General features: G+C 34.1%; 1 protein-coding gene across 1 annotated transcript in view; it reads right to left on the reverse strand.

Moving 5' to 3' along the window:
* LOC128236452 (uncharacterized) overlaps positions 1-13,996 on the reverse strand; it is a 60,216-nt gene that overhangs the window by 14,711 nt on the left and 31,509 nt on the right. Inside the window, exon 12 of the mRNA XM_052951317.1 lies at positions 4,235-5,800. Within this exon, the coding sequence (XP_052807277.1) occupies positions 4,235-5,800 (1,566 nt within the window). The remainder of the gene's footprint in view (positions 1-4,234; positions 5,801-13,996) is intronic.

Raw genomic sequence — 13,996 nt, forward strand, 5'->3', positions numbered from 1 at the left:
CGGGTGACATTACTAAGCTATATACCTACCTCGGTAATATCATGTGATAACACCGACTAGCCATAAAAAATGAATTATACCTGGTAGACATTCCCAGTAATCTTTTTTATGGAAAAATACGAAATAACTGCTAAACTTAAATAAATTGTAAACTATGTGGTACTTCAGTTAGAAAGTTTCAATGCACTGTACACATCGATGCCAAGTTTATGTCAGTTTTCGACAGTTTTCTTTTTTTTCACTATTTTATCATACGGAGTACAGCCCCTTTAAAGCATTAGTAATGCTTTTAGCCATAAAACATTAATATTCAAACGTATTAATGAATATCTGCGATCTGATCTTTTTCAGCAGTCTTATATCACTCGCTGTTAGATATTTACGCAAAAATTGGCTCATTCCAAGACAACAAAAAAATAAAATGTCAAAACAGTAAATCTGTAATATATTGAATTATATTCTGATTATATTGAACTTGGAGTTTAAATTGTTATTATTGTTTTTCACAATTTGAAAGACAAAAACTTTCCTGCCTATATATTATAAGATCAATAAACATAGAATCAATTTGGCCCTGCCTTATTTCTGTAATCAGTGTTTTATAACCTTCATTTCCAGGGAGGTAATATAAATTCTTGAAAATTGAATGGGTTTGGCCTTGGCGTTTAAGAACATGACTGTCTATATAACATACATTTATCAGATGACATTCCTTGTTTCAAGATAATATAACTTTTTTTCTTATGTTACACTAGTTATGATATAACTTGACATTGACTAATTTAGAAACAAAGTTTTTACTAATACCAAATACATTCGAACCCGTTGACTTGAACTCGCTTGGCTTGATATTCTCGTTGGCTCGAACTAAATGTAAAGTACCTTAATTTCTTTATACTGAAGGTAAGCATTCCCGCTTGGCTCGATTTTTTAAAGGCTTGATATAACTTTGCCGGTCCATGAGAGTCAGAGCCAATGGAGTTCGACTGTATTGAACAAAATCCTCATCATGGGATCAAAATTACTAACATCCATTTCCATTTAAAGGGATACAATATAAGTTGATGCCAATTTTTCTATTTATTTTTTTAAGCATTATTATTTTAACTCATTTGACTGTAATGATAACAGAGCCGTCGTAAGACAGCGCGCTCGACTACGCCGCTTTGACTTAGAATACAATAACGATGTAATAATACCAAGTTTGGTCTCTTTATGTCAAAATTATTCGATACATAAGGTGACTTTGATGGTGCCCTCCCACCAGCCCACCCAAACAATGACACAAGTCATTCAAATAACTTGATTTCCCATGATGAAAATGTGGTTAAGAATATACAAATATGCCTGTCAAAAGAAAAAAAATATTTCAAGGGCCATAATTTGTATTTAGGGTTAAAATGGAGTTATGTTTCTTGTTGTAAGATGATCATAAATAATTTTGAATTTTATTAAGTGCATTGAATGAACAGTAAAGAAGTTTTTTTATTAAAATCCCAACTTGCCCTTAACTGTTACTTGCCTAAAACTTTAACCTAAGTCAATCAGGGGCCATAACTTGTATTAAGGATGATATGGGGTTATGTAACCTCATTGTGTGATGGTCCTGAACAATTGTGTGAAGTATTAAATCAATTGAACAAAGGGTATAGAAGTTATTAATAAATATCCCAACCTGCCCTAAAACTTTAACCTAAGTTCTATAGTCAATCATGGGCCATAATCTGTGTAAAGAATAATATGGAGTTATCTAACCTCATCATGTGATGGCCCTGAACACTTGGTGAAGTATTAAGTAAATTGAATAAAGGTATTATAAGTGAAAATCCCAACTTGCCCTAAAACTTTAACCGGACGCCAACGCCAACACCGGGGCGAGTAGTATAGCCCACCTATTCTTCAAATAGTCGAGCTAAAAACCAAAAAAATGATTTGTGAACAGATAAAAAACCCGTTGTGACCACAAATTTCCCAGTTAAAAAATAAGCAACGTCAAAATATCACAAATAACTCCAAGTGTACACAAATCTTTGTTCTGGTTTAAAAGCCAAATGAGACAAACGTAGCTTATAATGCATTCAAATAAAAAAAGATGTTTTTGCATTGATCATGATCAACCTATATTGTGCCACTTTAATACTAATAATATCTATCATGTGTTCCGGTTCCGGATGGAAAAATCAGACCCGAAGGCACCTGCGTTACCAGGTAACGAGGCTTGCCTGAGGGTCAGATTTTTCTATCCGGAACGGACACACATGATAGATATTTTTTTAGCATACCTTAAATTACATTTTTTGTAAGAAAATTCATAAGAAAGCGCGTTTTTGTACATTTCACCAAAAAGCGTGTGCGATGATGTTTACTGACTTCATGACGCGCAGTAATTTGTATTCACTGCATACGTCAATAAGTTCCTTCGCTATCACGTCTTTTAAGGGTTATTTTGTTTTGTTTTTAAGGAATATTTTTGTAAAGGAAATGATAATGGAACTCATCTATTGAAATCTCATAACTATGGTTACATTAAGTGTTTAATAAAAGAAATTGAAAGTGTTACGTCAGTGCGTGACTCATATGGCATGGGGGGATGCCAGATGGAGTTTTCCAGCACAGCTGAAATCACCGGAAATGACTATTCGGTGTGCTAGAAACAAGTTTCTGAAACTCATTACAGAAAAGTTACGGACTCCTTTATAACTTTTCCTTATCTTGTTTCAGAAAAGTGTGTATTAAATGGCAATTTGTGTAAGGTCCTTTATATCATAATAATAATTTATTTTATTTTTAAAACGCCTACTTACCTACCTGTTTTTGGAATGGATGTAACCCTAATCAAACCAATTTTGTTTTTATTTGTCTTAAAAGACTTCATTAGAAAACTAACACTACCCAAATGGGGTCCTTGGAAGTAAAAGAACTACCAACATTTTGAAAGAAAAACTTTTTAAGGTGGATGGTTGGAAGTTCAAAATATCCAAACCAGGTGTCATTGCCACAATATATTTAAAGTCACATTTTCAATAAATCTTGAATTAAAATGAATTTGGGTTGGTATGTTTTAGTTGAAAATAATTTTATCAGCATAATTGTACAATAAGGGGGAAATTCTGTGACCTTCCATGGTTGGGAGTTCATACTTCTAATTCTTAATGGAATGCCTTTCACTAGATGACAGCACTTAAAGGCTATGAAAATAACTTTCAATCAACAAAAATGCTTAACACATGAAAAAAGTAATGGAATGTTTAAATCATACAGATCAGTGTTTCTTTTTAAGCAAAATTCTGTCCCATTTACATTATCAAAAAGTATACCTTTTTCATCAAAATTGGACTAAAAATTCACAATCCAAATTTTTCCATTTTTTTCTACTCTCAACTCTTATCAAGTCAACTAGTACAGTTATTTTTAAATGTATTCTTTAAATCTCTTAAAAAAATTCACATTTTGTTTCCTTGTTTGAAATACTACCGTAAATTAAAAATATTAGGCATTTTGTAGCTATTTTCACAATTCTAAGGTTAAGGGCCATTCACCAAAAAAAATAGTACAGTTGCAGAGTAAGCAAGAAAAAATAAACAAGACAGATTATTTAGCCTTTAAAATAAGGCATCTTTGGCCTATTTCATTGTAGATTTTAGGCAGGAGTTGAATTTTATCTCTTAATGAATGTCAATTTTTCATAGTTTTCCCCCTCACATATATTTGTATGAATTATACTGTAGCCAACTGGTATTTCTGTTCACTGTTTTTCTCTTCCTAAAATGTAGCCTGTTCACATTTAAAAAAGACTTCATTTTCACAAAAGTAATAGCAAAAATCACAAATTTGAAAAATATATATTTTACATAATTTTTCTCCATTATTTAGTCAAAGAACTGTTGTTAAATTCAACTTTGTAAGTGTATTTTGGCATAGAAGTCACAGTGAGCAATGTTATAAGCCAATTTTCTAGTAGCATCTTTTCATTAATGGTTGCTCGAAAAAATGTTGCTTTTCCATAATTTAGTGTTAATATTTTAATATTTCAAAGGACAGTGGCCCCATCCACAAAAAGGTCAGAAAAAGCACTTAAGTCCAAAACAAATTTGAGAATATTGAAAATCAACATGATTCCATTTGTGATGAAAGACTTTCTAAGTAACGACTAAGATCCATTAATGAAACAGGCCAATGAAATACACCTTTAAGCTGATTTTGTTACAATATTGAATAAGGAAAGTCTACCCACCATATCATCTCCGTCTGTGAGCATTGTGCTAACGGGGTTGCAGCATCTATCTGATCCAACAATCGGCAGCACAAGACGGCAAGCGTACAACTCAACTTCGTCATCTAATAAAGCCTCCAGGTACCTGTCATCAGCCAATCGCAAAACAGCACTGACCAAAGATGTCCCCAAGCGCTTTTGGACTGCACCACACTTTTTATTCCCTGTGTTTGCTTTCAAGGACAGAGCACCAACAGAAGGTGACAACCCAGTTTTATTGGCAATAGTTCTAAATGCGGAATGTCTTTTAGTTGAGGGAGGCGTCTTAAGACCTTTTGCAGTATTGAAGTCTGACATTTCTTTTTGTACAACATTTTGGAAAATTTCTTCTTGTGACTCAGTTGCAGGACCAAGTGTTTTTTCAGGCGGTACCAGCCCACCTGTGTTAGAAACATCAATATTTGATATATTCTTTTCATGAGTTTCACCAGTTGCACCATGAATGTCATTGGTTCCAGAGCTGTTATCCTGTTTATACCTCTTGGCCACAGTTTTCATAGCCAGTGGTGTCCACAAAGGCGGTTCAGCATATTGCACACTTGTTTTTGAATAAATATCTGGTTGTGTTTTGTCTTCAAAATCAATGGTTCTTTTTTCAGGGACATTTTCAACATGTGCAAATTGCGACATTAGCTGATCTGAGTTAAGTCCATTATTGTTTGTGTGATCTGAATGCTTTGGATTTGCTAAAATGTACGGCGTAAGGTTAATATCATCCTCTTCAGTAGGGTATTGCCTTTTTGGTGTAGAAAATCCAGTCATTATAGGACTGGAACCAGTTGGACACACCGTTAACTGTCCACTTACTTCTGAAGCATTTTCAATATAGGTATTTACAGTCATGTTTGAATTAAAGTCCCTGTGGTTATTTCCCTGAGAGGTGATGGATATTTTAGGTGCAGTAAACTGACGTTCATATTCACCATTTGAAACGTTTGCATTCAAATCTCCTGCAGTTGTATTATAACTTACAAACAAAGGTTCCCTATCAGAGGTGCTATTGCCATGTTCGGTGTTTTCAGAGTTCTGATTTTGTGACAGCGTGTCTAACTGTGCTTTTAGTTTTGCAACTTCAAGACTCAATAGTATTTTTTCTTCTGTTGCTTGTTCAATTTGCAGTCGGAGAATTTCTTCATTATTGTTGTTATTGTCATTGTTTGCAGACTGCTGTGTCTGCTGACTTCCATGGCCCAGATTCTGTTGACTCACCACATGTGAGTCAGTCCCAACCATGGCCGATCCGGCTAGCTGAGTCACGCCACATTTCTCCGAAGAGGAGCCAGGTAAATTTGAATCTTTTCCAAATTGGTTCCCATTTATGGGCTGCAAATCATGGCCGACTACATTGCTGGAGCTGGGAGCCAAAATGCTGACAGGAAGTTGCATTGAGACTGAGGAATTATGGGAAGAGGTAGAGACAATGGAATTATGGGATGTGTTTTCAGGTGTTGATGTAGATTTCTCCCTAGGAGAATAGTCCTGCATCTCATCTTGGTGTACTACACTGTTGCACTCTGCAAATGCATCCTGAAAGACACAGAAATAAACCCGTTTACAGACTATGTTATTACCACATTTAAACTATTTAACTATATAACGTTGCATAAAATATAACAATATTCCTGCAATGCATTAGAAACCACACAGACATGCTCAATAACCCCAAAAAGAGGTAAGAAATATTCTAGAACATACCTTACAACATTACACAATTCATGAGCACATAAAAAAGTTCTCTACAGACACCAATCACTTGACCAAAAGGAAAACAGCAACACTTATGGACGAATATCAAAGCAATAGCCATGCGCTAAGACACAATTAAGATACAAAGATAAAACTACCCACATCAAAGCTGCAAGGCTGACAGAAGATCATGTATCAGACAGCTTATACAACCACTACAAGACTAGCTAAATGGCAATGAAGATTAAACATCAGAAGATGGATATAAAACAATTGTTGATCATGGTATGAGGCTTGTAGTTACCCCTTTTATGTTTAATCCTCAAAAAAGCTTTATATCAATTTCAATCCTTGTTCAAGACATGGGAAACTACTTGTTTCTAAGGCAATAACTTGTAAAACAAGTGCTAATTTCAACCAAAAGCAGAACAAAGATCCTTCTTTGCAGATGAAATAGTATCAGTCAAAGAAATTTTGGAAATTAGCTGTATTAGCTTATAACTAGGGCTTTTAACCATAGCAGAACAGAGGTATTTTTTGGCGAATTAAATAGGAACAGGGGCAATGAACTGTTAGAAGAGGCCTTTCAAAAGAAAGTAGAACATTTTTAAGGTCTCTTTTTGGAAATGAAATATTATCATTGAAATAAGGCTATTGGATATGAACAAGCCCCAAATTGTTCAACAGTGCTTGGCATCAAAACATTTAAAAAGCACTGCTTTATAAGAATATAAATCCAGAATTTGAGAAAGCCAGGAAAGCATTTTTCAGCACAGGGTTTGTGGGCTTGTGCTAATTTCACCCTCAGGCATCAGTTTAAGGAATGCATCTGTCGTTTAATAGACAAATTCCATAGCTTGTTTCAGGGATTTGAAACAGGTAGTATTAGGGCAATGATTTATGTAATAAAGTCAGCAAGTGAGCTGTAAACAAATAGTAATCAGCATGATATATGACTGAGGATCCAGCTGCCTTTTTTAAGCTGTTAGGGACACAAACAGTACTTCAACATACATGTCATAACGTCCCGGACGTCCGGGATTGTCCCGGAAATCGTATCTCTGTCACGGAGTCACGGAGGGCGCATGTTTGTCCCGGAAAGTCATAAAAAAAAAAACGAAAAAAAAATCTCGGAATCGGAATCGATTATCCTATTTTACCAATGTAAGTCAGCTATTGTGCCTGTCCGGGACACTGGTCGTAAAACACAGGACATGTTGACACTAATCCGTTAATTGGTACGTGTGTCGTCGAGGTCATCGTCAATCACCCGATAATTGATCTATCGGCCTATTGTTGTGCTTAACGAGTGGGGGAGGGTTCTTGTATACAAATTCATTGTTTTCATATGGATTTGTTTGGTCTTATGAGTGATAGCTTTAAATTGATGAATTGATATTTTTCACACATTTTACCGACAAACGAGCATGAAGGTAAGTTCAAAGAAAGTGACAAAATGAGTAAAAAAACAAAATTAAAACACGGAAAACATCCCATATTCCTTTCAAATTTCAAAGTCGATACATCGTTATACTTTAAACAACTTACGCGTCCATAAGGAATTTTAGTGTTTTGACATTTTTTTCCGAACTATCGTGTGTATTTTTACGCCGAAATAAAACTGACGATATGGGGTTTACAGGTGGTTATATAGAATGCTTTAATCACGTGACCATGGTAAGTCACGTGATCGCTTTATACAGCCGATTGTTGACATGTATCTATCAAAATTATATGCATCTCCAAACGGAAAAAAGCTCATCGACTGGAAAATCTTTTTTATCGTCTGGAAAATATTGTGTGTCATAAATTGCAAACGTTTTAATTGTGATGAAAAAATAAATATTTTATAACGCATGTTCTCAAAAGCGCGGGAAAACAGGTGCCCGTATAGTTGTTTATTTCCTGTTTTGATGAAACCGAAAGTTGACTGCATATCATTGTTAGCACTTCATTTAAAGCCTGGTGGTTTTATTTTTTCAAGAAAATGCAGAAAAAAAACAACCATGTCAAGTAAAAAATACGTCTTGGCAGTCAAAACAGGTACATTTTCCCGACGTTAAAAACGACTAAAATAGTCCCAGATATGCTCTAGAATGCACCACAGACGTTCCCCATTTGAAAAAAATTCCGGGGGGGCATGCCCCCGTACCCCCCTAGTGTGCGTTGACATAACGACGAGTGTCCCGGAATCGACCCAAGAAATTATCACATGTATGACTTCAAAGTAGTCATCAAAAGTAGACCTTTGGATGAACAAGCCTGAATTCTAACACAATTGCTTGGCATAAAAATTCTCAGCAATCCTTGCTTTATAAAATCCAGAACTTGACTAAGCCCGGAAAGCATTTTACCAGTGCCAGGCTTGTGGGCTTATGCTAATTTCAACCAGTGCTTTTAGCAGCATCTTTGTGCGTTAACATTAGATTTGAAGTTTATTTAAGGATTACTTGAATCCTACCATTGATTTGCAAGGCTACAGTCGAGATGTTTTTCTAACACTTAACTTAATCAAGGTTAGGAATAACTAGGAAAAAGTAACCTTTGCACTTATATTGAATTTCTCTGAAATTATAGTTTCCTTTTTCCTGCGTTAATGGTTACGTGCGTTAAAAACTGATATATTGGCATTTACTGAATATAATTTGAATTATATGAATTTATAAAGACTGATACTGCAGTTATTGCCATCAAAAATTAGGAATTTGATGTGGCAAAGAAATTAATTTGATTTTTTCCTGATTTCCTGACCAACCATAATTTCATTGCACCTGAATCATTAAGTTATGTATTACCGGCAGAAAAATAGTTGTTGTTAATAGTTGTATTACCGGCAGAAAAATAGTTCTTGTTAATTTTTGTATTAACGGCAGAAAAATAGTTCTGACTGTTTTTTTTGTTTTTTCTTCTTCTTTGCCTTTTAGGGTTAAATATTTGGTAGTTTCTTTTAAAGAAAAATTCATGATTGTACTTCCACAAAATAGCTACAAATACCAGTGTTAGAAGGATACATTAAGGCACAACTTTCCTATATATCTCAACCTACCCTATATTTTCAGTGTAAAATTGGAAACAATTAATTTTTATTTTTCTGCCTAAAAGTAGAAAATACAATGTTTTTTTTAAAGCATAATCTGATCATGATTTGTACTGTTTGTTAGATTGAATGCAGCGTTATTAAAAGATCAAAGTGTGTATTTATTCTTATCAATAAAGCAATTTTATTCTTATCAATAAAGCAATTTTATTGAAAGCAGCTCTGACATAAGAAACACATTAAAACCATTGCTGATTTATTTTCGTATCGTTTGATAAAATGTTACACTGGAGATAAAATTGTTAAATGGATAATATTTGTAATAAAAAATAAAAGTTAAAAAAAATAAAGTGCATGATATCATCATTTTAATAGCATTCTATTTGCAATGGTAATTAAGTTACCACACAAGAGCGCTGTAGAGGGAATGTCCTTGCTTGTCTGTTATTACCTCAGTCAAACAAGGATCATAACTGGACAGTTAATAAAGTCAGAGTTATGGGCCTTGCTATAATTTCTATATATTTGTCTTTACCAAGTTTCATTTGAACATCTTGAATACATCTTTGAGTTATGGCCAAGAGCAAGGTTTTTGCACTAGTACGGTGTCACGGCTGCCGATGTTCAATAAAGGAATATATGAAAGCATGTCTAATTATTGCACTTTACCAAGGGGTTTTAATCAATAATTAGTTAAGCCAGTATGATGGGCTTTGCCACATTATTGTCATTATAAACTCAAGTTTGAATAACAGTGACTATTATAAACAATCTGTGCCTTATATGGGGATCCAATAATTTATTAATAAAGCTATTATAATGAGTGTGTGTTCTGTTTGTGGTGTTTGTATTTGTGTATGTATAGTGTTCATGCATTTGATCCCTGGTCCATTGACGTTGAATTTGCCCTTGCTTTGTGCAACTAAACAGGGTTTATTTTTGAATTTTCGACTACTGGGTTTGTCCCTGTAGTTTTCATTGTATTATTATAATGTGAGCACATCATAAACAGGCAAATTAAAACTGAGGAAAAGTTTGAACATTTAGGGTTTCATGCAGACGGTGCAATAAATTCTGCAAATCGCTTTTCTTTTCTTAAAGCAATGAGTTCTTCGAGACAATTCAATTATGAGAAATAAAGTATGCTTAAAATAGTTTGCAAGTCGTTAAAAAACATGTTGATTTTATTTTACATGCTATTATTATCTTTCTAAGTCTTTTATCACACATTTCTTTGTAAAGAGTCTTGTATGATATTATAATGAAAATGTTGAAAAAATATTGTTCTTACAATATTAAATGTTTTAATAGTATCTTAAAGTGACTCTTATTCATCTTAAAGTGACACTCTTATTCAAAATCAATGCATGTATACACACGAATAACAAACATATTTTTGAGTAATACATCTTTAACTACTTATAAAAATATTAATTACTGATCTCAAGATTATTACAGTGTTTGTAATAGTTGAAAACCCAAAAATATTAAATGATTGGTGAGTGCTAAAAGATTTACTGTGATCTACTATTGTCTTATAAGGTAGAAATACCATGTTTTCTGCACCATTCTTTCAAATTTAACTCTTTATCTTTCATAAGAAACATTGTTTTCGACATTTATTCATCCTTTTTGGTATATCAAAACAGTTGTATTAATTGTGGTAAATCTAAATTGGGAGTAAGAGTGCAATAATTCTTTAAGGCTAAAAAGCAAGATTTTTTACAACTCAAACAAGAACTGTTAAGCCTATTTAGGAGTATGAAAAAAACTCACTTTGGTAAGTTCAAGCAAATCCTTCACTCGTGACTTAATCAATCTTTAATACTTACCACACACACACCAATTAAATTTTAAATAATTAATTAATATCCAATTAAAATCCATTTTCATTTATAGTTTTGCCCCCAAATTTCCATTATCTCTCAAAAATATTAATTCTAGAATTAATTCATAACTTTAAACAAAGCTGGAAAACATACCTTATATTTCACATGTTAAACAATTCTCTTAATATCAGAAGTACACAAGCCCTTTGTAATGATACCCAACCCTGCTTTGTTGGGCATACAACTCGCACCCTACATGTCTGAACTACTACTAAAATCCTCCGCCCAACCGTCCAACTATTCAGTGCTTCTCAGTCCTTGCGGACTAGTACTACCGACAAGGTAACCTATCTCTTCACAATTTTCCAACTGCTAGAATCACACAGAAAAGCAGAAAAAATCAATCCAATCTCTGGGACAGGTTTTTCACCTATATTTCACAGCCTGATGAAATATTGCCCTGGTTTTATCTCCAGTAAAGTGATTCCTGGAATGAAATAATTTCTCTGTGGAGTAACTATATCAAGATTACCACAGACTGACATATTACATGTTGTTGTTTTTTCCCTGCAGACTATGTCATTTAACTGTTCTTATATAAAAGATCGGCACATAATATGTTGTTAAAAAATCCTATAAGATGTGGTTTGCATGAAATAATTATGCAGACCTTGTCAATTGACTGGGTTTTATTAAGGATTTCTTTTCTGTTGACAATGACACAACTCTTAACTTATTTTAAGTGTGCAAAGAGAATGGTAATAGATTCTGTAACATAAACATCAGCAGAGACCTGTTTTTATTTTTCTCTTCAAATATTGATATTTCCCTCCTCCCTCGCAAAATTAAAGTCAGAATGTAAATCTGGATAGAGCTACCCTCATTCTTTAACATGAGCCAATCTATGGCACTGACACTTAAGACCCCAATTTAAAGTCTTACCCAGAAGACTTTAGTAATTTTATTGGTGAAAAGCAGAATCAGACTTGTGACCATTCTCAACTCCTTTACAAGATAGTCTCAAGTCCTATATAATGGTTGTCCAAGGCTGTTTGTCCAAGGTTGTTTGTTAATGATTGTTTGTCCAATGCCGTTTATTAATGGTTGTTTGTCAAAGGTTGTTTAACAAAGGTTGTTTGTTGGTGGTTTTTTGTCTACAGTTGTTTTGTCCAAGGTTGTTTATTAATGGTTGTTTATCCAATGTTGTATGTCAAAGGTTTTTTGCCAAAGGTTGTCTTTCTATGGTTGTTTGACCAGGATTGTTTGTCAAAGGTAGTCTATCTATGTTGATTGTCCAAGGTTACTTGTCAAAGGTTGCTTGTCCAAGGTTGTTTGTCAATGTTTGTTTGTCAACAGTTGTTTGTCCCTGGTTGTATGTCCAAGGTTGTTTGTCCAAAGTTATTTGTCCAAGGTTATTTTTCCAAGGTTATATGTCCAAGGTTGTTTGTCAAAGGTTGTATGTCCATATTTGTTTGTCAGAGGTTGTTTGTCCATGGATGTTAGTCCAAGGTTATTTGTCAAAGGTTATTTTCCAAGGTTACATGTCCAAGGTTGTTTGTCTATGGTTGTTTGTCCAAAGCAATCTGTTTATGGTTGTTTGTCTATGTTTGTTTGTCCAAGGTTTTTTGTCAATGGTTGTCTGTCCAAGTTTGTTTGTCCAAGGTTTTTTGTCCAAGGTTGTTTGTCCAAGATTAGTTGTCCAAGTTTGTTTGTCCAAGGTTATTTGTCCAAGGTTGTTTGTCCAAGGTGGTTTGTCCATGGTTGTTTGTCCAAGGTTGTAAGTCCAAGGTTGTTTGAGCATGGTTGTTTGTCCAAGGTTGTATGTCCATGGTTGTTTGTCCATGGTTGTTTGTCCAAAGCTATCTGTTTATGGTTGTTTGTCTATGTTTGTTTGTCCAAGGTTGTTTTGTCCAAGGTTGTTTGTCCAAGGTTGTTTTATCCAAGGTGGTTTGTCTAAGGTAGTTTGTCCAAGGTTGTGTCCATTGTTGTTTGTCCATGGTTGTTTTTTCTACTGTTGCTTGTCCATTGTTGTTTTTCCAAGGTTGTTTGTCCAAGGCTGTTTGTCCATGGTCCAAAAACATGTGTGAATCCTTTTAAAAACATCAGAGTGATTTTGTCGACTTTTAAAACATGGCACAGGCTGTTTGTCCATGATTGTTTGACCAAGGTTGTTTATCCAAGGTTGTTTGTCCATGGTTGATTGTCCAAGGTTGTTTGTCAAAGGTTGTTTGTCTGAAGATGTTGAGGTTATTTGTTTTAGGTTGTTTGTGTAATATTGGTGTTTGTCCAATGTTGTTAGTCCAAGGTTGTCTTTCTATGGTTATTTGTCAACCATTGTTCACCAATGAGTCATTAGATCCGCTAAAATCTTTCTTGAAAACTTAATTGATCCTTCTTATGCAATACATATTGCTATAAGACAAAACATCAAAACATAGTCAAAGTCTTGTTGATGCATACACACCCAAAACATGATAATATGTTTATAATGTATTATTCAAAGAGCGCTTTTATGTTTTTAAACATGAAACCAGGTACCAGGGCTTGATACTCAATAATTGCATATTAATTAAACATTCAAAATATTATTATGTTTGGCTTACACTTTCATTGTAAATGTAATCATTACAGATTTACACTATATTTCTAGGAATCATTATAAAACTAATGATACCAATCAGTCTGCAATGTGAAAAACATTGTACCTTAATTACAAGTATTGATTTATTACAATGGAAGCAAAGGTACACTGTATTGACCCCTGCGCCAAGTTTTCTCTGACGCACAAAATCACCCTGAAGCTTTTAATGGGACTTGCTTATGTTTTGAGACCAAAATGCTATTTCACGGTAATGCATCTGAAAACACTAATTGGATATCAATTTTATTCTTTGATACCAAAATAGCAGGAATTCAACTGAAGTGTAAAAAATTCTGGTTGTAGTAGGGAGCAAACCCATGCTGGTACAGTCAAGAAAAAATTAGAAAACTGACTCCTTCACCACTCTGCCACAAAAACTCATACAAAAGCCGATGTATATTTAAACATTTGTCAAATACATTGGAAACATCACATGATAATATCCATCAACCAATCACGATACAATATTTTGATGAATTGCATTACTAACGGTATTCAAAATTGTGGTCTTCAAAGACAATAATTGAGCA

This window comes from Mya arenaria, chromosome 1 (assembly GCF_026914265.1).
Source record: "Mya arenaria isolate MELC-2E11 chromosome 1, ASM2691426v1".
Classification (NCBI taxonomy): domain Eukaryota; kingdom Metazoa; phylum Mollusca; class Bivalvia; order Myida; family Myidae; genus Mya; species Mya arenaria.